The sequence below is a fragment of the Buteo buteo genome, chromosome 5, assembly GCF_964188355.1.
Source record: "Buteo buteo chromosome 5, bButBut1.hap1.1, whole genome shotgun sequence".
NCBI lineage: Eukaryota > Metazoa > Chordata > Aves > Accipitriformes > Accipitridae > Buteo > Buteo buteo.
The window spans coordinates 30,439,511-30,464,814 of NC_134175.1; the positions used below are offsets into that span (position 1 = coordinate 30,439,511).

The 25,304-nt window shown below is 41.2% G+C and overlaps 1 protein-coding gene across 2 annotated transcripts in view; it reads right to left on the minus strand.

The window, feature by feature from the left end:
- MAP3K20 (mitogen-activated protein kinase kinase kinase 20) overlaps window positions 1–25,304 on the minus strand; it is a 96,274-nt gene that overhangs the window by 24,285 nt on the left and 46,685 nt on the right. The window contains exons 9-12 of one of the 2 annotated variants that reach the window (XM_075028433.1): window positions 23,259–23,333; window positions 17,667–17,773; window positions 11,567–11,702; window positions 1,910–7,072 (exon numbers count right to left, since the gene is read on the minus strand). In XM_075028433.1, the coding sequence (XP_074884534.1) occupies window positions 6,701–7,072; window positions 11,567–11,702; window positions 17,667–17,773; window positions 23,259–23,333 (690 nt within the window). In that variant the 3' untranslated portion in view covers window positions 1,910–6,700. Of the gene's footprint in view, window positions 1–1,909; window positions 7,073–11,566; window positions 11,703–17,666; window positions 17,774–23,258; window positions 23,334–25,304 lie in introns of those variants that run through there. The other variant, XM_075028431.1, reaches the window with a different exon arrangement.

Consider the following 25,304-nt stretch of genomic DNA (forward strand, 5'->3'; position numbering starts at 1 on the left):
TCTCATACTGACATACTAAACCCTTGGATTCACACTGACCACAAGCTGACCAACAGCAAGGTGGCAGTGCTAAATCAATCCCATTGCTTTATGTAGATAAAATTATCAGCAGATCTCCAACAGAAACAATTTAGGAAGCAAAAGTAAACTGTCCGATGGTGAGAGACTCTCTAGCTGCCTCTCCTCTTGGCTCTAACACTATGGGAAGGCTTTTGCTATGACTGTGGCACCACCTGATTTCTACAATGAAAATAACGCTGTGATTACCACTCTCCTGCATGATGGGTACTTTCTGCAAAAGGAAGGAAAACTGTCACTAGACAGCAGTGAAAGCAGAATTTGGAGTTGGGTCACTGTGGCTAGTCTTCCTGCACAGACAAGTCTCTTTTGGTTTCTGTCAATGCTTCTTAACTGCTCCCCTGAGGCTGGGGGAGTGCAGCACTTCCCAGCCTCCTCCAGTGCTGCAGCCCATACGGTGCACGCTTTGTTGTACGCAAGATGGTGTTAGCTCTTGAAGTACAAGGAAACCACAGAGGATGCCCAGGAGAATGGCTGCGTTAAGTGAAATTCTGGGATGATTTGAAAACTGACACAGGAGATGTCACTGTAATACTGATTGTCATTGTACTCATTCAAATATATGGTATTCCAAGCTTCACCTTCTTGGCATTTTTACCCAGCTAAAGGGTTAACATTAATTGCTATGTATATATTTGGACTGCCAGTGGCTCCCAAAGGCTCAATACCATGATGTAGTTGCAAACTTACTCGATGTACATAACACTGACTTATGAGACACTCAGCTCGGTCACCCACCAGCCCCCAAGGCTTTGGTACCTCTTCCAGAGAGCCCTGCCACCCACAAGCTCTCCAGTCCCCACCCACAGGCCAAGCATGCCCCCCCCTGCAGGCACGCACTCCTGCCTGCCTCCAGCTAAACACTGAGCGCCAGGGCAGAATTGCCCACTAAGTGCTTCCCTGGCCCTCCATGCACAAGAGCAGGGTCGAGTGTAATCCACCCACGACTTTCAGCCATCGCTGCGAAACACCCTTTGCAGCATCCACGTGAACCTCCCACTGAAGGACTTGTGACTGCCCAACACCCCTTGACTTCTGCCTCCTCCCCTTGACTTCTGCAAATATGACTTTTTGCTGCCTACCCCACTTTGAGGACTCTTCAGATCCTCTTCCTCCTCCTCCACCAATACTTCAGTCAAGCCTTGCTGGGCACAAACCACCCATGAGACCAGCTGAAGCCACCTCTGTGAGGAGGACCTAGCAGACCCTCAAACTCATCCTTTTGCCCACTGCTTCCCCAAAAGGGACAGAACCAAAGGCATCAGGGCGAAGTGGCAGAAGGGAAGATGTGTCTGCCAGAGAAAGAGAGACCTTCCTGACTTCTTCTCTCTACTACACCATACTTCCAGCCAATCTTCTCGACCTACCTGCTGTTAGTCAGGCATTCCGTACGCTAACAGCTACCCGCAGCCTGGGTAGGACACTGTGGGACAAAAGTAGTGCTGGGGGCAACACCTGAGCACAAGGGAGGGCAAGTGGCAATTGTAAACATCCTTAGGAAGGCAGTGGGTCCTGCCTTTTGTAGGTTCTTATAGTCAAACCGGCTGGTGCTGCGGGAGGAGCCTGGTACAATAATTTGTACAACTGAATAATTTACTGCAGAAGTTCAGTATTGCATTTTCAGTTGCACAATGGATTTTTTCAGTTTTTTCCGTGTTTAAATATAACCAGTGGTAGAGTATGTTCTGTATTATTTCAAAATTTTTTTTAAAAGAGATGGGAGAATAAAGGAGAAATGTCACACAGTAATACAAAAAGTGACTTAAACCAGCAGACAATATGGAACCTCTTGAAACACCAGCATTTTACACAGGGACACGGATGCATAAAATTTACTGTCAAAATGTTTATTGCAAAATAGAAGTTTGGAACAAAGAGAAGCAAAGGAAAAAGTTCACATCAAAAGAAAGTTTGACACCAATCGAGGAAATTGCATACATCGCATGATTTCTTTTTGTTTGTTTGCTTTGGTTTTACACTGGAAAATCAAATCCACAGTGTGAATAAAACAAGACATCATATGTCAAGTGCAATAAAGAGAATAACTGACGCTGCAAGGTTTTACCACACAGAAGTGTAACATCGCATGTTCCACACAAATGATATATTCAGTTTACAGCACAAGAGTTTTGGCACAGGCGTTGCGCTCAGCTTTGTTTTTTCAGAAGGGAAAATGAAATTTTCTAGCACTGTGAAAATATTTTCTATTCAAATTTCATCAGTTCACACTTGAAGTGTAAGTAGCATTGACTCCTAGAGTATTCAGTAAAAAACTTCTTCAGTAGTGCAAAAGCAAGAAATGCAGTGGACTATATCTGACTTTAAAAGGCATATGAATATTTAGCACACAATATAAAATGTTTAAAGAAGGTTGTTGGTTCTACAGTTTTAAAACTAAATCTTCGCACATCAGATATCTCTGTGCAGATTTTACAGTGTACACTAAGTTGAAGTCTGGGGGAAAAGGGAAAGGTCTCTCCTCCAGATTCCTATTAGTGAATTTTAAGGGCTGTGAAAATTACTAAATGAACTTATTTTTCTACCTGAACGTTCTACCTAGGACTGTAGTTAAAACCTCTGTCAAGTTAGAGGTCTTATAAAAACCTGTAAAAGCTGCCTGATTACAGAAAAAGGAACTACAGTACTAAAGACACAGAGTAACACTGCTAAATACTTAACAGCTATATGCACACTATGGATTTACTGCTACTGCTGATAGCAATATAAATCATTATCGCATCAAATATTTAACTCGGAACAACCACTTCAAAGCCCAGAAGGAAAGGGAATCAACACCTAAGAAAACTGCTGGAACGAAAAACAAACGTCAGGTCAAGAACATGACTGACTGCGTGACAAGGAGCTGCGCCAGACCTCACCTCCTGGAAGCCCTTCCCACCTGGAGGGGACCATCTCCACGTCAGGCAGCACGCAGCCAGCTGGGGATGCAGCACACCCACACACCACACACCAGACCTTAGGACACTTGCTACTCCAAGGAATTAGTGGTACTGTGATTATCACAAAAATTACTAGATCAGAAGTTTTCCTCCATTAATTCCCCCTTCCATTTTTTCCCACTGCTGAAGGAAAAGAAAGGGAGTTGGACATCCTGCCTTGGTCCCAGCTCACCCTGTACCTTTAAGCAAGCCAAAAGCCTATCCTCACCGTTCTTCTCTTGGGCCATGTATACCCATCTAAGTCAATGCTGGCAATACAACAGCCAGGCAAAAACGACAAGTTCAGCCCTGGTTCTTACCTTTCCCCTCCATCAAATGCAGCAATATTATTTTATGGCAGATACCTCCAGGGCTTTACGGAAGGTAGAGAAAACTGGTATCCCAAAAGGCCTGGTGGGGCCTAGTGAGCTGAGAGGTATACGAGGCACAGGAAGGCTTTTGGTGGCTTTGCTCACAGCCCAGAGCAGCCAGAGAAACACTTTCTGCGTTTGGTTAGAGCTTTCATAAGCTGACACACTATGTGGCCGTGAGCTGTTGTGGAGATCTATGTATCCTGGTGACAACACAGGCAGAAGACAGGCTGGGTGGAACTGCAGAGCAAAATCAGGTGTGGAAGATGAAATACTCTGACCTCCTCCAACCAACGTACCTGCCCACCAGAGCCACTTCCAAAACCTTTATTTAGTGAGAGGCATATCAGAGGCAGAAACAACACAGCTCGATTCTCACATATGATTTTTGGCTTGTAAACTGGAGACATCTGGTATGAAAGTCATCACGGGAAAGTAAAAATGCAATCAGTACCATTTTTTTTTTTAATAAGCATAGACAATATCCTAAGTATAAGACTATCTTAAGGGAACTGCATCGGAATAGTTTGTCATATGTTATCACCTTCTCTACAATTCAGAGACCACCTTTGCTACTTCGAACACATGGGTAAGTTCTAAAAGAGTTTAAATTTTTCCTTAACATAGCTTAATTTGCTTTGACAAATAATGTATGGAGAAAGAAAGGGGAAAAAAATACATCTTTGTTTTCATCAAAAAATACTGGAACCAAGAAGACAGTGGAAATTCTTATGAGCGTGCTACCAAATTCTGATGATATTTTGCTGAAATAAGTTACACACTTGGGTAAGCAGAAAACCTTGAAGATGGACTTAAATCTTGTGATTTTGCAACTATGAAACCCTGTGTCATACTACTTAAGGACTATTTTTACTTCTGTATAGATAAAGGAGTGGATTTACAAATTCAGTTAAAACCCATGCAAATATAAACGTGCATGAAGTGCCCTGAGATTGTCAGATGCTAAAAGAGTGCAAAACATCAACGCTAGGGACAGATTTTTTTGTTTTGTTTTTTTGAATACTAAAAGTACTGAACCAATTTTCATTTTCAGTTAAAGCTGTACAACCCTACATTGCTTATGTGGTACAGTAATTTATGCACAATGACACACATCTTAAGATCTAAAGTGCACAGATTAGATTACCCAAATCCATCAAATTTTCCCAGGTGCAAAGTGGCAGTTACAAAAATAGTATCATTGCTGTGGGTGTTAGCAGAGATAGACTTACAAAAATAGTACAAATCTGCACTGGAAACAGCCTATTTGCTCTCATTTCCAGTTAATTATTTTCCCTTCAATGTCCCTTTTTCTCCCTAAAATCAGGTTGCTTTGATGGACCTAAGAAGCCATCCCTACCTGTGCCAAAGGAGCAAGCTTCTCCTTGAGATACTCTGTAAGCTTATTACATCATTTAAATTACAATTCTGTCATGAGAAAAGCTTTCTGATACAAGAGGGTTAACTGAACCAATAGATTTGCAACTGTTAGGAACAAGGTGGAATGTGGAATTACATCCTACAGAAATTAAGGGTCTAATCCTGTGCAAAATGAGTGGAGTAGGCTAGCTTGAAGCGCAGCACTCGCTGCCTTGCAGGTTACCAGACCAGTGCTGATGCTTAAGGATAAAACAATTCTCTCTCACAACCCAAAGAGGTGCCCACTCGTCACTCCAGAAAAACTCCTTCAAAGAACTTTCTCTTTTGTTGAGTGAACGTGTAATGATTTCAGGCCTGCTGTTATCTAATGTATCCATTTTTCTCTAAGCTATCTACAAAAACACTCACCATAATACGTAGGTTAGAGCTGTGTAACAGGCAAGCCTATAATTAAAGAAGCCACTCAAAAACAGAAGTTTTCATAAAAGAAACCCCTCCAGTAATTGAGAATGGAATTTTAATGGCTTATTCCCACTACAGCTGAACTAGACAGTAACATTTTTCTTTTGAAATGCTGCCCTTCTTCCTTGGGCAAATATTTTACAACATCTTTCTTTCTAACCTGCATTTGTGTTCGCACTGGTTTCCCTCCCTCCTTCTGCATCACCACTAAAGGGGTCATCAGGAAAAACATACTTGCTGCTCTCACCATAAGTGCCTGGCAGGCAATTATTGCAGCAGATTGTTACACACTGAGTTTTACGGTAAGTCGTAACAGCAGTGGCAATACTTCAAAGGTGATTTAGCTGCAAAAAACAGGTATGCAGAGACTAGTAAATATTCCTCATGTTACCACCATCACAGAGAATTTCACATAAGCCACAGCAGTAGGGCCCAAGCTGAAATGTCATTGTGGCTTCTCTTCGTCCTTTCATAAGGGTAGCACACAAGGCTTAGGAGATGCAACAGAATCAATTTACTAACACCGATTTTTACTCTCAGGTACAAGAGTAAGTCCATCAAAGCACACAAGGCTTAGGAGATGCAACAGAATCAATTTACTAACACCGATTTTTACTCTCAGGTACAAGAGTAAGTCCATCAAAGTTAATGAGGCTTCCTCGATTTACAACAACATAACTGAAAATTAGCTTCTAGATCACAATATCTGATAATAGATGCAGAGGTCTGATTGCAGTTCGCTTTGCTAGAGTGAATTATATACACATGTGCACACATGTGAGGGGAAAAGAACATTTATACAAATTATCTACTAATAGGGATTACCTGGATTCTGCTGCTATTCAGTTTTTAAACTGTGTATTTAACTAACCCCTGTCTTCCCCTCAACCAAGCTTCTCTCTTCCTAGAAACCTATTTGTGACTTCCCACAATGCCACCTTGAAAAAGGCTTTAAATTTGAAACACAGCAAACCCCTTCACTGCAACAGTAAGAAAGAATGGATTGTAGAGAATAGCAAATCTGGAAGTACAAGTATATTCATATGATTGACAATTAAAGGGGTAAGGGAAATGACAAAAAACACAAAAGAAAAATTTGAAGTACATTAATGGCATTAAAGGCATTGAAGTTTTCCCCCAATGTTTTCAGATCTTAAGTTTATCAAGCCATAGTTTCTGTAATCAGGCATCAAGAATTATAGATATAATCACGGTTCTTAAAATAATAATAATAATCTCAATTAGTTGGAAAAGTTTAGTTCCAAATTTCATCAAAGCAGAAATAAGTCAGCACAATCTAAACAAAAACATGTCTTTCTACACACAAACATGCTCAGCCTGAAAAACGTCTCTTTTTTTTTTTTTTTCTTTTACAGGATTTAAACAGACCAAACTGACAGGATTCTTGTTCTAGAACTTTATTGTTTTGCTTTGCTAAAACCAATTTCAGGGTTAATTCTATAACTGATTTCATTCGCTGCTATCGCTGCTATCATCAAAATAATCATCATCATCATCATCGTCATCTGACCAGTCGAATTCACTGAAACCCAAAGCCACGTTGATTTTCTTTCCTTTTCTCATAGAGGTGGTTTTAGAAGAATTCTTTTTGGCTTGCATGTTTATCTGCATTCCAGAATGCAGGACAGATCCTGCTTGGTTCAGAGAGAAGATATCCCCAAAGCCCGTCATCATCAAGGCCTTCAGACTTTGGTTCATGCCAGCTACCTCCCCGTTACTTGTTGCTGTGATCTGACATGACACCTCTGCACTGTTTGACTCCTCTGTTTTAGATTCAAAGTAAGACTCCTCAGACATTCTTCCAGCAAGAGGTAAGAAAAACTATTTAAAGGAGGAAAGGACAGAGCAAAAGTGAAAGTTAGAACCAATTTAAAAATCAAGGAAAAAGACACCACCAGATTAGTTGGCAATCAACAGAAAGCACAACGATTAGTGAATCTAAACACGGAGATCAAGTAAGAATTCATTAAACCAGACAGCTTCATTCTGGGGTCATTGTTCTTAAACAGAAGTGCAAAATCACTGAGTTGCATGGCAAGAACCACAGGTAGCAGAGCTTTCATGACAAAAGAAGGTTCAAACTCTTCAATCCTTCATTTTGGACAGCATAAACCAGAACGTGACATTTCCCAGCCGGGGGACTGGCTCCCAAGGCAACACAGGTACAACAGAAGTCTGAGTGAGTTGCTTAATTGAAACTTTCAGGATTGAAGAATAAATCACGTTAAGATCAGAGAACCCAAACAAGCTCCCAAAGTTTGGTGCAGAAGTAGCGGCCCCCTAAATACCAGAAATAACAGCAGCAGTATTATTTGTGCAAAGACTGGTTTTGAGCATATACTCAAAAGGAGAGGAAGGGGTCACCCTGCGACGGCCACAATCAGAAACAAGCCTCTCACCAATGCAAAGGACACGGGGATCGGCCTCCAGCCCGTACCAGCACCTTGCTTCTGGCAGCTGTCCCAGGGAGAGGCAGGCAGGGGAAGAGGGGCTGTTTGGTCAGCTGGTCAGCTTCTTCAGCTTGGCTGCCTTTTTTTTTTTTTTTTTTTTTTTTTTTTGTGATATCAATAGATATCTGCCATTTGGTTGTACACCATATTAAATCTCCACTGATTTGATCTTCACCTACAAATAATAGCATTTTCCTGACCCAGTCTGTTTGTAATAACAAATGAAACGTGCCCTCTCAAGCTAAATAATGATTAATGCCTCTTCAGAGTGGCCGGGCTAGGAACCTCTGTGACACGCTTGCCTGTTCTCCACAGGGAATAAAAACTCAGGAGTTTCATATCAAATTAAACTACCTACTAAAGCAACAGCAAAAGAGCTGTGTGTGAACACCTGAACTGGCCTTTCTTTCCAAAGCTGTCTGCAAAACTACCTGTCCAAAATTCACAGTTTTCCACATATTTTTTAACCTAATCAGCAAACTGACTGAAGTGTCAATGGCAGTTGGTCGCAACGGGTTACAGGGGTGATTATGGTGATGCCCTGGTCTGTAACACAGGAGGCTTCACGGCCAGGCTGCTCAAAGAGTGCCCACTTCTTGGCAAAACCATTTATATTGACAAGTTGTCTATCATTAAAAAGGACAATATCTGTCTTGTTCCTCTCAAGTTTTCCCTACTCACATAGGCTTTCTATTTGTGTTGTGGTTAACAAAAGTTAGTGATCATGGCTTAAGAAATGAGAATAAAATTAAGAAGTTGGGAGATGGGGTGCCCTAAATACTCTTCATGCGTCTAATGGCTAAGTGACAAAAGAACCTGCAGCTAGGCTGTACAGGAAAAATACAATTACACCATCAACAGAGCACTACTTGGATCAAGGACACCAAAAGCTCCTACTGATAAAGAGAAGGAATGTTTTAAAAACAACATCTAGCCACAGAAACAAGACACCCAGCACACATTATTCAGTGCCAGGTAGTTCTTCCATGAGCTATTGGAGTTGTAGTCACTTTAGATCCATGGAAAAGCATCCCCTGACATACGGGAAGAATTCCCTATAAAAAACAACAAAGCTGCAAAACAGCTTTCCTCTAAAACACGTTTCAGTGTTTATGCAGTGCCTGGCAGTGGGTAAGCTGCGAATGGGCCATAACTGTGGCTCATTTTGCAAGTTATGATCACCTTACTTCCTCAATATTTTGCCATCTTGTTACCTGGGGAACTTAGGAGCTCTTTGCGACAGGCCCTGCCTTTGGTGTCACACTGCATATGGTAACTATCATGAAGACACTTTTATAGATGGCTGGGATCCCCAGTCTCTGTACAAGCCCCTGTTCTTCTTAAATGACCACCTGCAGGTGCATGGCACCACAGGTGAATATCTGGATTTCATGTCTTGCTCACTGTCTTCCTCTAAATATGAGCTTCAGCTTAGCTACATACACTCCCTTCTTAAAGCCAGGTCCTCTTTCAGAAGAAGTCTCCCATTTCACTACAGCTATGGATATATTTTACTCCTCCAAAAGGCTCCAGATTCCCTTGTGCAAGAGGCTCTGGGAGATCTGCACAATGGGAATTGGCAGAGGTCAGACTCAAAGGTGTCTGTTGCATAAGACACAGCAGAAACAGGGTCAAAACAAGAGCAGGGAGAAACACTGCTTTCACAGAAGTGTTTTTAAAAGATTGGCCTCATCCTTCTCTCATAGAATCATTTAGGTTGGAAAAGACCTTCAAGGTCATTGAGTCCAACCATCAACCATGCCCACTAAACCATGTTCTGGAGTACCCCATCTACTCGCTTTTTGAATACCTCCAGGGATGGTGACTCAACCACTTCCCTGGGCAGCCTGGGAATCACATGCTTATGTGTATAAAGCTATACTTTATTCTTTTTACTAGGAACAGCCTGCCACTCATAGCTACCTACCATGCAGGATGAAGTGTCTACCAACCCTAAAACACTGGAGAATCAAGTGGCAGAGACAGCTTCCCTGTTCTCCTCTCACTTGCTTTGAGTTTCTCCTCCTGCACACCACTTCAATAGTATTTGCTGGCCTCTGGTCTTTGCTGCAGAGCAAAACAAAGAAGTGACTGCAGACCGTAAAGCAGGGATGACAGTACCAGCTAAGACACAACAAGGCCTAGTGTTGGTTAAGAACCAGGTATAAGCCTAGTGGGCACCCTAAGCTGTGTTATTAGCTCTGGTTGCTGTATCTTTACTATTGTTTTTACAGCCAAGGTAGCTTAAAATTGAGCAGTGCACCTCCTTGTTGCAATCCTCCAGTTTGATACTGCTGAGCAGACATACCCTGAACCAAGAGAGGGAGGGAGACACTTGGCTCCAAGGATTACAGCTTGCAAACAGAATGCCCAGGGATATTTTGCAAATTATTTACAGCTATGAATCTAAAATATAGCTGCATTTGTAACCAGTGCCTTGTAGAACTTCATTTGCTATGAAAAGACCAATCCTCCTTGAACAAGCCAATTTTTTCCAGTATGTCAATTTTTTTTTTCCAACAAAAGGGCTTTTTTTAAAGCCATTCTGTGTAACAGCTCACTAAAGATCTACAGAAAAAACAAACCTATATTTCTCTATTAGAAGAAATTGCATTTAAATGCAATAGGAGAGTTGGGTTAATGTTATGCAGAAAGATAGTTCATGCTTAGCACAATAGGCCTTAGCACAATGCTTTATTCTTTCAGCAATGCCAGCTCTAAGTGAAAAGTAGAAGTCATAAGCAAGTACAGCATAAAAAACCCTAGGGCCTTGCTCGTGAAAAGATTTGCTCATTAAGGCTGTGTCTCATGCTGTGCTCAGGATAGATGATGGCCCACAGCTCAGTTACTGGAATTTTGCAAGCATTAAAGCAGGCATAGATATCTACTGAGAACATACAGTATCTGCACATAGGAAAACATTCATTCTTCATGATTTCATTATGGCATGTTCACAGCTGGAACATGAATGCAACTTCATTCAAACAAGAGCAATAAGCTATGCCTTAAAAACAAGTTGTATATAAATTGGTCTGGCTGGAATCAAGGTTATAAGTAGGATAAAATTGTGCATAAGAAAATCATATGCTACTGCAATCTCAATTTGGTATTTGTTTTGCTAGTGCTTTAAAACAAGTAGGTAATGCAGTATTTTTCCTAACAACAATTCTGTTGTAGTATGTCTAGCCATGCACTAACCCTGTGGTCCTCCCTCTGCCAATCAGTAGTCAAGAGCATCATATTTAGTTAAGAAATTCAAGATAATCCAAGAAAGTTTTTTTGTTCAATTTATTAATAGAAATATGGCAGTCCTAACAGCTAATAGCTGGCCAGTACAAGTATGTTAACTGTAATTATGAACAAAGCTCTAAATTAACCTTCAAATTTTGACCCCCTTTTTCACAGAATGGAAATTTGTTTCTTCTCAAAGAAAAACAACAGAATTAAAAAAAAAAAAATCTACATACGTTTCTCAAGACTTCTTCTGCAAGAAACAGATGATTCTTACATAAAAGACCAAATCCTGCATCCATTAAAGTCAATAGCTTTCTAGTTGAAAAATGAATTTATTGAATGCAATCAACTTTTAAAGCTAAGAACTGTAATTTAATCAATGGGAAACTACTAAAGTGCCCATGGCACAATATGAACTATCAGCAATATCTAATATCTAATGTATTAGATGAAATTAAAAAAAAAAATAGTATAGTTGTTTGCAGTGATGTAATAAAATAGTTTTTAATTGGCCCAAAGGAACAGCTAAAGAAAAAGGACTCTATTTCCTTGGTGTGTCTTTAGATTTACATAGACAAAGCTCCAAATACTTTCTGAAGTAAGATGAAAGGTTGAATTATTGTCTACTTACAGGAGTATTGGACTGTTCGGTTAACTTCTGCTCCCACATCCTCAAACGTCGCTCCCGTTCCTTTAGCTCCTGCTCTTTAAAGCTCAGATCACGCTCCAGTTTCTTTAGTCTCTCTAAGGTTGCCTCAATTTCACATCTGCACGGAGACAATTTGTTACGTCTTGTCTTTTCCTGACAGATATAAATTGTTCATAGTTCCCACTTGAATGTTAATTAAATGTGAAAAGCTGAAAAGTACAATACTAACTCAAGCAGTTCATTTAATTACCAAATGCAAAGTCTTTCAGGGCTTTAAGAAAAACCAGCAATGTTTATACTTGAGAATAACCATACTACCTTCAGTTGAAGAAAAATAATATTTAGAAGAGTAAAATGCCATATAATAACAACATTTTAAGAACTAAAATGCCTTCTTTTCCCTCAACATCATGAAGCATGATCTTATCCATAAAGAAACTGCATTAAGAACTGGTAACGGGACAATCATCAGCAACACAATATGGGCAGTTCAAGAAGCCCATTTGCGTGGGTTTGTAGCTTGGCTACAAGTATTATTGGGACTTACACTCAAAATACACAGAAGCAGCACTGGGGTGTTTTTCCCACTTACCTTCCTGTTTCTCTAGGTGAAGATACAAGAGCAAGAATATAAACCATGATACGACCCAGCCTTGCAAATGGTTACAAATACAAGCTTCTCAAGTTAGGAACAGCTAATAAAAGGATTTGGTTTACTTTTCTCTGCTTCTCTCCATACATGAAAAGGTGTGAACGGTAAGAAAGGCAGGAAGTGAAGGCAGTACTCTAAGAAGCTTCAGATACTGTCTTTATTGGGTTGCATTGCGTGTACCTCATCTCTTAACAAAGTGGTTTCCTTTGACATGCTTTCTGATGGACAGTATCTTTTAAACACATGAACTGAACTGTTCTTGGAAAAGAGTTTAACGAGTTTTGCTCTACAAATGCATGGGTGTATACTAGGAGGTACAGAAAAATAATTCTGTCACTAAATTAAGCCACATTTTTAGCTTGTGGGATAGCCAAAGAAAAACCTCCAATTTGTATGAGGTTGTATTTGCATTTAACAAACCGCTTCCATGACTGTTTGGGAGAATGTGCACTGCCTGCCACCTGTGTCCTGACTATTACTTTGACTGTTTCCTATTCACATTGTAGGAATAGTCAATCAGAGTGTTTCATTTTCCTCCTAGAGAAAGCGAGCTCCTAAGGAGGCAGAAATCCTGAAGAGAGCTCTGAAGATAGCTACTGGGACTCTGCAATGCCAAATCTTCTGCTCAAACTTTCACAACATTTTTCCTTTGTAAACACACTGCAAACAAAATCTGCTCCTTCTGACATTTTCAAAAAGAAAATAAAAGGACTAACAGAGTTAGTTGTCATCTCTGTTGGGGGGGTTGGGGGAGAAAAAAAGAGAGTTATTTCTTCACGTAAATCTCCTGTCCTAGCATGGAATGATTAAGCTCTTCTCCGGTATCAACCTAAAGGAGTTCAGGCTCTCATTGTGGGAAAATGCATACCCAAATAGCCTATTTAAGTAAATGAAATAATTTAAATATTCCAAATCTTATAGGTTTCTTATTTTAATAAGACATCTCTGTCAGAGAGTAATGCTAAAAAAGTACAGTGAAAGGATTCAGAGCTGGAATAACTAGCAAACTCTACTGTAAACTACCACCACACTTAATTCTACTGCAAAAATCAGCCACCTGGGGCAAGGGCATTTATCACACTTAAATCCTGCTGAGTGAGCTGTTCCATGTGGTGGTCAGAACAAATGCCCCTCACAATTACTATGCTTCAGATTTCAAGCAAAATTCTCTCTCATATTTAGGCATGCAAAGGTCAAGGCTGATCTCAGTGCTGGGTGGAAAGTGTCACACACCCTAATGAAGAGACAATAAAAGAACAAAACTAAAAAGCACTGGACAGAAGGTCAGAAAGTGACTCCTCTCCAAACATTCATTTCCCTATCATAAACCTTTTCTGTCAGGTGCAACATATACTATGCAATCTACTGTGAGAACTACAGAGCAATTTGAGGATAGTTGCAAGCTCCACTTTTCTTAGTTTGTCTCTCAACATCACTGCTACTTACACGCAACTCTATAATTTTTAAAATATGTAAATTAAGTTCTCTTTTAAATAACATTCTGCACTAGTAAAGTCCTGGTAACAATAGCTTTCTATATGTCAAAAGTCTATTTTGTGCTGTAATTACCTCTCTTCATTAGATAGAAACTTCTCTTATAATAAAAGGTCAGTCTGTGAAAACAGTTGCATTCTGAAAAATAATTCCACTGTATAATAAAACTGTGTAATTAAAGAGAAAGCTACCGTACATTGCCCACTTAATGAGTCTTACTTCATAAATGAAGCAGCTTGAAACATTATACATGGTAGGGCATGTGGATTTGTTTGCTTCTGTAGTTCTGCAGTCTGAGCTTACCGGCTTTTCTAGAATAATCTCACTCTCTGACATTGAAGAACGTATACTGTATTATTAGAAACTATAATGACAAACAGTCACAGATTAAAAACAATGACTGGCATTTGTTTATATGTCTTGAATTGCTACTGATACACTAATGTAAGTATCACTAATAGACTATTTTAATCATTAGAACAGCCACTCGTGGGGAGAGGATGGAAGGAGAAATGCAGTTAGTATATATGACTAAATGCAGACAAATGTGATCTCTCACTGAATTGGAACATCATTACTTCAAGAGCAATTTTTTCCTACTGTAATAAAAGTGACTTGAGAGAAAGCTCTAAAAAGATCACACAATATGAACTTAGACATAAGGCAGACCTGTGCAACTTAGTCGTAATACAGTGCCCCTTTTCGATTAAATAACAAAAATATGAAGGGTAGAACAGTTAGGAAATAAGATATTGAATTATTTTAAGGAAATGATAGAACAGGCAGATTAAAATGTATTATTAACATAAACATCAAGCCCAGTAAATGTTGCAAATAAGACCGCATTAAAAATAGGTCAAAGTGTCATTTATTTTATCACCTCTATCAGTCATCTATAGACTCAGCCCACTCTCAGTTTTCACACCAGCCAGCCAGAGTTGTTGAAGACTCTGGTTACTGGCTGTTATGGATGCATTTTTTGCACATCCCTATACAGAAAGAACCTCACCTTGCCTTTTTTTAAGAGTGGGAAAAAATGTAATCCATCTTATCTGAGGTTTGATTTGCTTTGAAAAGTGCAGTACCCTTGTGAAAGTACAGTATCTGGATCACTAATTTGGAGGTTCCTCAAAGTAACAAGCGTAACCTTCGCTTTTCCCAAGCCCACTCTTCTCCAGGGCTCTTATAACCAGGCTTCATTAAAATTCCCTATTTCTTGGTAACACATCTCATTCTTTCCCTATTGCTGCTTCAACTATCTCTTTGCAAATCACTATGGTATAAAAAAAATAAAGCAATGCGTAAAAGCAAAGATTTTTCAATGCAGGAGTTAAAACACATTAAACTTCTGTGCAACTGTTCTCAGAAATGGTCTTAGTCTGTTTCAGTTTATCCCTTGGGATCATTTTATGCATACAAGTCTTTAATCTACTTTAACTTGCATATTTTTTGCATACTTTCTGTTAATTTGGCTTAACCTTCATGAGTGCCTCCATACAAACATGGCTTTCGCATCAGGGAAGGCAGCCATTACCAGAAATCAGGCAAGAGAGTGCCCCTCTTACCCAGCTTCTGAGCAAGTCCCCACATGACTTGCGCTCTTTCTGCACTTGGTGTTTTCATTTTGGCTTAATTCAGAAATTATCTTTGCTTTCAGGCAAATCATGCCCCATCATGAATTTGTATTTTCTCTCTTGTATTTCCTCGTCTCCAAGTTATTTATTCTTAAAAAAAAAGCGCTAATTTTACCTTTAAAACAAGTCTCCATAGCAAGAAGTTTTTCCAAAAGAAAAAAAAAAAAGCACCAAAGAACTTTTTGTTTCTCCATGGCTTTTCATTAACACCTAGTTAGCCAATCCTCATCTGAGCAATTCAGGTGCATCAGAATAAAATTTGCAAGAAATACTTGGGCTACCTGAGTCACACTCCAAGAAATGAATCAATTTAGTAAAAGAACAGACGTTTAATGTTACCAAATGTCAACTACCAGAGCTTTTATTCTGCTGTATTAGCAAGCAGTAAGTAGTTGTCTTTCCTAAAGGAATTTGAGTACTTGCTTATCTTTTAAATAAATATTTTTCCTATGTAGGGGCGTATATCCCCGGTGGGTATTTTTCTTCCAGCCCTCCTTGTATTCTGTCTGCTACCAAAACCACCACAGGACGATGTCCAGAGTCTGCATAAGTAATGGTGGCCAAGAAATACGTTTTTAAGTACGCGACATTTGTCCCGAGCCTTAGAATGTGGACCTGGGGGGCGAGAGGGCGTACCGATCCACTGCCAAAGCAACGCCACGGGGACACAATCGTTGACGAATGTACGAGAGCCGGGTGCTGGCGAGAGGCAACACCGCACCGAGCGCCACGGGCCGCTCGGGGCGGGGAACCTGGCGGCGCCGTCCGCAGGGGAGCGAGGCGGCGGGGCGGGGCGCGGGCCGGCCGGTCCCCCGGCCCCGGTCCCGGGGCGGAGCGCGGGCCGGCCGGTCCCCCGGTCCCCCGGCCCCGGTCCCGGGGCGGAGCGCGGGCCGGCCGGTCCCCCGGTCCCCCGGTCCCGGGGCGGAGCGCGGGCCGGCCGGTCCCCCGGTCCCCCGGTCCCGGGGCGGAGCGCGGGCCGGCCGGTCCCCCGGCCCCGGTCCCGGGGCGGAGCGCGGGCCGGCCGGTCCCCAGGTCCCCCGGCGCCCGCGGCCCCGGCCCGGCGGCGGGGAGGCGCAGGTCGTCGCTGTCGCCAGGAGGTGGCGCGCCGCCGCCGCCGCCGGTCGCCGAGGCCGCGGGGCTGCCGCCGGCCCGCTGCTGAGTCAGGGCAGGAGCGGCCCCGGCCCCGGAACAGGCTATTTATAGTCCCGCCGTGTGACCGGGGACGCGTCCCACCGCCGGCTCACTTTTTCCAGTCGCCCGATTAAAACTGTACGTCGTGCTTTTCCTTGGAGGGCTGCGGAGGAAACTGGGACGCTGGTTTTGGTACAAGCCGCCTTTCCGTGCGCTCTTCCCCATCCTCCACGCAGCCCTGCTCCAGGTTTCTTCGACTCCTGCGCTGACTGCAGGCAGGGAATCTTGCAGTATTTCTGCTCCCAGCTTACCTGGAGCAGGGCCAGCTCTTCTTAATATAGACTGAGGCACGATCATCTGGTGAAAATCTTCTGCCTATGCAGATCTGTTTTCAATTTTCTTTTCCAAACAGAAGGACGTACTGTGAAGCAGCAAGCTTTCCAACTGACAAATGAGCTTTGGGGACAGGTTTTTGAATTTTTGGCACGTACGGAAAATAGGCTGAAACTTTTACAGTAAAAACACTGTGTCATGTAATAAAATTTTCTCAAATCTCATCTCCATTTATAATCACTTAGGAATAAAAATTACAATCAGCGACAGATAAAAATCATATGCTTAAGCAATGCTGGTGCACTATGCCAAAACAGGGCTGGCCTAGGCATAGGCTGAATGCGTGGACACAAAGTCCGTACAAAGGAGAGAATGCACAAAAAATGGCAAAACGCATACAAGTGAAGACAAATGGAGGCTTGATATGAATATTTCTTTATGCCCTTTATCTTTTTAAAAATATAAACATACACCTATACACTTTCTATGAAAATTGCATCACACATACATATACCTGAGTTGTTTTGCCCCCACACTATTGACTGAAAACGCATAACTGGTTTTAAGAAGTGAATCATGAAACCATAAATATCAAGACACCTAAACCAGTGTAGTAATAAATATAGGGTACAGCTAAGTATAGTGGCTCCTAATACAAGTTTCACAACATTCTGGGCATTCCTGACAAACAAGGTAAGTTACGTTCTGAAAATACCTCAAGCATAGATATTTTCTACCAATACATCATCAAAGTCTGATGTCTTTCTGAAAAGAATATGGACTCATACCATCTCAAAGGAAAACCACATCAATTCATCTTGGGAGGAAGGAAACTTACCTCCACTCCGCCTTGTTATGCAGGAATGAGTTACACTGGTCTGGAAGGTTGCTGTCATTTGACATAGATTCCAAGATTGAAATGATCTGCTTGAAAGATGGCCTTTTCTGAAGACAAAAAAAAGCCCAAAACAAAACACAGCATTTGCATTCATATTCAACTACTACTGTGTAAAATTATTTGCAGGAATTTTTCAACTGAAAGACTGCAAGCAACAGAAATTGGGATGCTGCTTTCTGAACACAGCATCCTAACAAGATGACTGTAAATTTGTAAATGGGGTTTTTTTTGTTTGTCCCATTGAAGAAAAGGTCAGTTTCAAAAGAGTCACATAAGCTTGTAGGACTCAAGCCTTAGCTTAGTCTCCCCTATCTACCAGTAAAACATTTTGGTACTCAAGAAGAGCATTAAACAACACTAGTAGCATCAATAACCATCAAGATTCTTAATTCTAAAGAATAAAGTTTTCCTCAAGCTAAGAAGGAAAATACTGCCAAAAAGAGAAGGCTGGACCCATTACCAGCTGGTAATTAAGACAGATGGCTTTTCACAGGTAGGAACCCAAACTCTTTAATGTGTGAACAAGCTATTTAGCTGCCCATCAAAAAAGGGTTTCTGGCTGCAGTTCCCGTCTTGCAGAGAAGGACAGACTTTCCAGAAAAACCTCTCACTTAGCTACCTCAGGAGCAGCTGGGGAAGAAGTGAAGATTGAGGCTAGATGAGGATGTCTCCCCTGGCAGCTGAGCTCATGTCAGCGGTGTCTGTGCTCTTCTGTCCTGGGCTCATTTACTGAACTTTCTGTTCCATGGCTCTCCATCCAGCACCCACTGTGCTCACTAGTCACAGAGAGCAGTTACAACTTCTCTGTATTTTCTACTTTCCCCTTCGCCCCAAAAGGAAGCTGTGAAGTAGGATAATAATCAAAAACTGAAAAAAGCCACAGTTAAATGTGTTTCTTGAAAGAGCACTGACTCTGTTAGTCTGTTTGACAGACCCCAGACAAGGTTGAGACAAAAGGTTGAAACAAAATGTAGATACATAATAAGAGGATGATGCACATTCTCTCTCTATCGCGCCTGTAATTATACCATTTCTGCTAAAATTACAGATGCCGCAATTAAAACGTGCATTTTAATTTGGGAGCACAAAAACAATTAGGAACAATGCTGAGGTGTCTCTCCCAGGAAGATCCAAGTGATTTCCACATTATAAAAGAAAGACAATTTCTTTATTTTAAATGTCAAACAGCATGAAAAAGTGTCAAATGCATAACAAAAAAAAAAGACAAGCTCTCTTATACTGTAATGCTGCACTATTCGGCTGTAACTGGAGGCTTTGTCTATCATTTTTTGGTCCATCTCCATGATTTCAGGCAACAGGCAGTTGGATGAGCTATGCAGATTTTCTTTGCAACAGACAGCGGTTGCCCCAGCCACCATGTGGTTATGCGATTTGGCGCCCAGCCCAGCGCCCATGGAGCGACAACCTGGGCGCGCCAAGCAGCGTGGCAGCAGGTCTATTCAGCAGCACATTGCTTGCACTTGTTGAGCTAGTGCCAGTGTGGAAACCAGCAGGGTCCCCCTGCATTTGTGGGGGGGTTGGGGGAGGCAGCAGTCCCCCCCTACATGCATGATGCTGCTGGACCTGCCATGGCTAAGCAGATCCTCTGAACGTGGCCTGGAAGAGCACGAACCTCCCTGATAAGGGAGTGTGCCGCACCGGGGGTACAGGGAACAAAATTCATCCCTGGCACCAACCAGGACGGACAACTCTGGTGCAGTTTTGGGGCAGGAGAACCTTCCAACAGCCCTCACACCCTTCTTGTTGCTACAGCTGCATCTCTTGTAACCACTCCAGTGGGTGTGAACTGTTCAAGGGATTCAAGAGCCTCCCACATGGCGAGGAAACTGCCAGACAGGAGATTGTGGGTCTCCACCAATACAGCAGGGTGGTGGTGCTGGTACATACTGTCCAAAGGACTGGCAGGTACATAATGTGCCTTTACTAAACTAATCCTATTTTCAGGAAGAGATGAAGGGCGAACATCCCTATGCTGCATTAATTACAATATTTTATGGCTTATTTAGGATTCCTTTACAAAGCACTTCGGTGAGTTTCACTTGCTCCTTTCTTGGGGGTATACTGGGAAGTATAGGGCAGGGCTGACACTAAGTAAGCACAGTCAACCCTATAGTTGGGTCTGCCTGGAGCAACTGAAGTGCAGATAATGACAGAGAACAGGGCTTTTACAAAAGGTGGGTGAAAGCACCGACTGATTTGGGAGGAGCAGCAACACACACTCTTTGGGTCCCACACTACAGGCCAAGGAACTGTTGAGTTGCGCAACTAGACCTGGAACAAATGCACAGTCACACAGTACTGACAAAGCTTGTACATCTCTGGCTGTGCAATTTCTGTGAAAAGCCAGCAGCTACCCTGCCAGCTTTGTAGCTGCCAGATTTACAGGTACCAGCTTTCCCTGTAGGCGAAGCTGACAGGAAGACACAAGCCTACAACTGCCATGTGGGTTTTGTTGGTTTCTTTCCCCTAGGCAAGAATAACTTCATTTTTAATAAATGCACTCTAAGTACAGGCTGATACCTTGGCTAAAACTGGCAAGAAGCGATTGTTGAAATTGGGAGCCCAAGCTGAGAAGCTTTTTTAAAAAAAAAGTCTTATTTTCAGTGGATGACTGCTCAGCACTTTCTAGAAAATCAGGCATCTCAAGTCATTCCTTGTAAGAGATTCTTAAAATATCAAGGCATGAGTCGCCTTTGCAAATTGTTTCCCTTTATATCTGTGATGTCTCACACAAAAATCTTTAAAATATATGCCCCTCTAGAAATAATTCTGGCTAATGTTTTTACTGTTTCCTTCCACTCAGTATTTCTTACTAAATAGGTCTGCATAAAACCAGGATATTTAATCCACATGGCTTTCCTTTCTTGCTGCTTCTCTGTTCCCAGGTTTCTGATTTCCATTAAAATACTTAGTAATTTATAAACATCTTTGATGTTAAAGTGGGGATAAACTGAAGGAACAGACGAAATGAGAATGAACCACTCACCTATGTTTCAAAAGCAAGTATCCCCAGTAAACAAAGGCACCAGTGATGAGCAACCTTGTTTGTACAATTATCTAGTACCCAAGCAAAAGCAGCTTGTTTGGTAGGGATTTTAACATGTGGAAGTAGTTATTTAAGATACGTAGTTACCACGGAGATTGTCCTTTAATAATTACTGACTTAAAATAATTAGTAATTAACATTTCAGTAAAATTCTTTGAACCCACTAGGGACTGTTTCAACTAGCACAGTTTAAACTTTATAAAGACTACCATTACAAATATCATGTGGAAGCAATGCACTATGAACATTTTTCTCCACGTATGAAGAAATTCTTAAGATTTTAAAGCAAACTTAATAACTCTGTCCATTCCCATAAGGAAGGTATGGTGTGAGCAGTGTTTGACACTCCAGCTGCTCTGCAGCAGCTCTTCAAGTGTATTCCTTAGCCTCCACCCCCTCTTTTCTCAGGGGTAAGCCACCTAAAGATACCTTATGCTTTCTGCAGGCTAAAAGTATACACGCTAGCAATTGCTTTTGAGCAGCTGACATCCTCAAGCTCACCCCTACTTGACCTTCAGTAACTTGTGCATGCATCGACTACCTGATTTTCTAAAGCTAATCCTGGGGAAAAGGGAATGTTACACAGAGCAGTATTTTAGAGGAGTGTGCTCCATCTTTTGGCTCATGCAGGCCACACAACCTTTTATCGAGGCATTTTGAGAGCTCTAAGTAGCGATCCTTTCCCAACACATGACTGAATAAGTCAGTCACATGCCCAAACTGTGACCAGAGATTACTCCATTTCAGTCATGTGAACAAAGCATTTATAATTGCTTAACAGAAGAGAAGCTGCATGAAAAAGGTAGCAAAGAGCAGTGTCAGAAAAACTCATCTAACATGAGATTCACTCTTTTGCGCACTTCAGAGACACCTCTGGGAATAACGCTCCCAGGAACCAGCCCACACCCAGGTGAATTACTCAGGCACACAGAACTCAGCCTGATGGTCGGGCATCCTTCTTTTACAACATGCAGATCCCTCCCTCTCCTTGAAAAACAGCAACAGCCTTCTGGACACATATATGTGCCTAGAGCAAGCCAGAGAGTGAGCTATCTAGTATGTCCTGCAATTACACAAAAGAAGCTCCAATAATTCTTCTTCTGTGGCATTTGGTAGCAATGCTGATGCTTGGGCATAGTTATTAAAGATATGTAGATACCACTGGAAAGTGCTCTTCAGTAATTACAGACCTAGAACTTAAACAGTCTACTTGTAGATTCAAAGACGCAAAGCATTTTTCTCCTGCCCCTTCCATGGAGAGGATAAAGAGGGAGATATTAGGGGAATGGCATTTAAATGGTTGGTCATGTGGAAACCACACACTGATGATTGATCTCAGGCTTCCAGATCCATTCTGTAGGAAAGCAACTTCTTGCTTAAAAAAAAAAGAAACCAAGAAGGGAAATCTCCTTTCTCATACTGCTCTTCTATGGCTACTCTCTGGTGATAACGAGTTCTAGCTTTAGAGCACCTAAGCGCTATAATTCACTTGGGATTAATCTTAGTAACTCTGAAGTATTAGCTAACTTTCTTCTGATTTTAAAGGAGCAAAGTTCTTGCTTGTGCCTTGACTTGAGAAAAAGAGCATAATTTCCTTCCCTTATCTATCCTTCTCTCTCTCAAATACCTTCATAGACAAAGGAAATGGATGCTAATACTTGGTAATAAAGCTAGTATGTCCACAGGCTCTTTCCAGCCAGTTTTATGTACAACAGGGTGGTAGCAGAGTCAATTTTAAGAAGGTAACTCCCGTAACCTACAAAAGCTTTTGCTGAGTAAACACTCTCTCTAATTTCCCTTTTAGTTTATTCTCACAGGGGCAGATTAATAGTGACAATGGTTTGACTCGTTAACTTGTATTCTTACTCTGTTTTCATGGTTAAACAGTATATTACAGTACTTCTATTATTAACATTATTACAGTATAATCATTATAAAGCTCATCATTTGAAGTCCTAAGGGGTAAGATTTGGAGCAGTTTAACATGAATTTAGAATCCTGCTGCTGTTCCTACCCACATTTTAGGGATTAACTTATTCTTTACATGTTTTCAACACAAGGAAGGCATCAAAGTTGGACCTTGAAATAGATATTTCATACGTGATGCTCACATATATCCAAGAAAAATTAACTATTAACTCCTGAAACAAAATAGAAAAGAACAATTTTTCACTTGCTCAAAAATGGCTACATTCTTGCCATCTCACCCTATTTAGAGGCATTGTCTTGAGTAGTCAGGTAAGTTAGTAGCATAATAACCCTTGATTAAAAGGGAAAGACAGACATTTAGATATAAATATGTAAACACATTAAAAAAGTCAGCCTCAGCTATCTTTGTGAAGAAACGTGTCTACTAGCATGCAGCAATGGTGTTAGCTGGGACTTGTCCCCCAAAGAAACACTAACACACTTAGCAAAACAAGGCAGGGAGTGGTGGTTTAGAAATCAAACACAAATTAAATTACCTTTGAATCAGCATCCCAACATTGGTGCATCAGTTCTGCAAAACTTCTGGGACAACTGCTTGGAATGGTTAATCTCTAAAGGAGAGAGAATGTACCAGTTATTGGAAGTGTTCCCCTTTAAGCTACTACTAATAGATTTCCTATAAAAGCAATGCAATTAAAAGAAGTAAAACACACTCTTCTTTTAACCACAATATAAAAACTGAAGATTGACACATTAAAAACAAAAATCAAAATTACTAACACTAGCAAGAAGTACAAATTAATTAATAGGCCTATGAAGAAGGAATGGAACAAATGCACAAATGGAGTTGCTTAAGGCTCAGAGACAAGGAAGTGAAAACAAGGCAAATAACTTTTAATACCAAAACATAATAGTTTGTGGAGGTTACTGCATGGTATTCTAAGATGCTTGTCAAGATAGGTGTAACGAACAGCCTGCCTTAATTCCTTTCTCCCACACAGATGATCCAGCTGTACAATACTATAATCACTTCTGAGATAACAAAGGGCTGAAATATCGATTACTTAAGTGAGTTAAAGAGTTAAGTGAAGCTCTACATGACACGAGACATTTCATGAGCCTGTGGTCAGAAGGATTAATGAGGACATGCAGATCTCAGAGAGCACTCACAGGGCAAGTGAACTCATATGTTTCCTGATGACTGAAGACAAGGAGTTGCTGGTTATAGCCAGGACCACTGACTACAGAGAATTAGTTTGAAGCTTACTTCGTTTCCTTTGCTGAGAATTTTAAACCATTAAAAGATTCCTTCAGTCAGTCTTACAGGTCTTTTAGTTTAAAGACTCTGCCTCCACAACAGAAAGCCTAAAAGCAAATCGATTCTCATATATACACATCCAGATATCGAAGCCTCTCCAGTTGAGATTAAACGTGCATCCCAACAACATTACACATGTAAGGAGACCCCTCTGCTCTCGCTAAGGCAGTTTAACTGACTTCAGTTAACTGACTTCAGATGTTTCATACTAAATGAAAAAAAAATGTAGATAAAAAATACCAGTTCCTCAGCTCACTGAGGAACTTGGTCCAAATATTAGAGGGGTCAAGCTGGAAAAGGGGTTCCCTGTCCTGTAATAGGTGAGAACCAGGTATTACAGTCCTGTTCAGACCAACCTGCCAGGAAGACCCTTTGATCTGTCCTACTCTTGTTCAGAAGCAAAGCAGAGCAAGTTGTGTCAAACCATACCATTACATTACTGCAATGTGACCTGCACAGCCTTGCAAGTTGCAGCAGCCAAAGTAGAGTTAACAAATTCTGCCGCACAAGCATTTGAACACCATGAAAACTGGAAACATGAGATACAGAGCCAGGGCACTGCAGAAGTATGATTAATAAATTAATGTAATAACTTAAGGTGCAAAGCTTTCTGTGCAATACAGAGAAATTTGTACAATGCATAAACAAATTGTACTGGTGCTCGACCTCTGGTTGAGTCATTAGCCTAAAAATACACTGGCTAGTCTTGCTACAGTATTTGTCTGTAACCCTCGCTGTTCCAGGAGGTGGAAACTTAGCTGCAATCACCATTTATATGTGTCTCGCTTGTGCAGAATGTTATCTGTCATGTATTACAGAGGTAGCAGGTTCCAAAAGTGTCGTTATTATAATAAAGATGACGTTTCTCTGTGGCAATTTATTACGAGATCACACCTAGCATAATCTGAACTCTCACGTTTTTCTTTTCTGGATTTAAAAAAATATATATAATTATATAGAAACTCTACCAGAATAAAAATAACACTGTGAAATTATGCAGAGTCAAAGAAGACCCATACAGAATCATTAAAATCCACTTCATTTGTTGGGCTCAGGCTTTGCAAAGGGGGATTTTTCACCCTACGCAATTACACTTTGGCCTCAGTCCCACACTGATTTTAACAAGAGACTTGCAGTACAAAAAATGAAGGACTGGCTCAACAGTGATTCAGTTCTGTTGCGAACTGGAATCATGCAACCCCATTGATGTCAACAGATTGAACTCAGAGCAGAACCTGACCCTCACACTTGCTTGGGGACACAG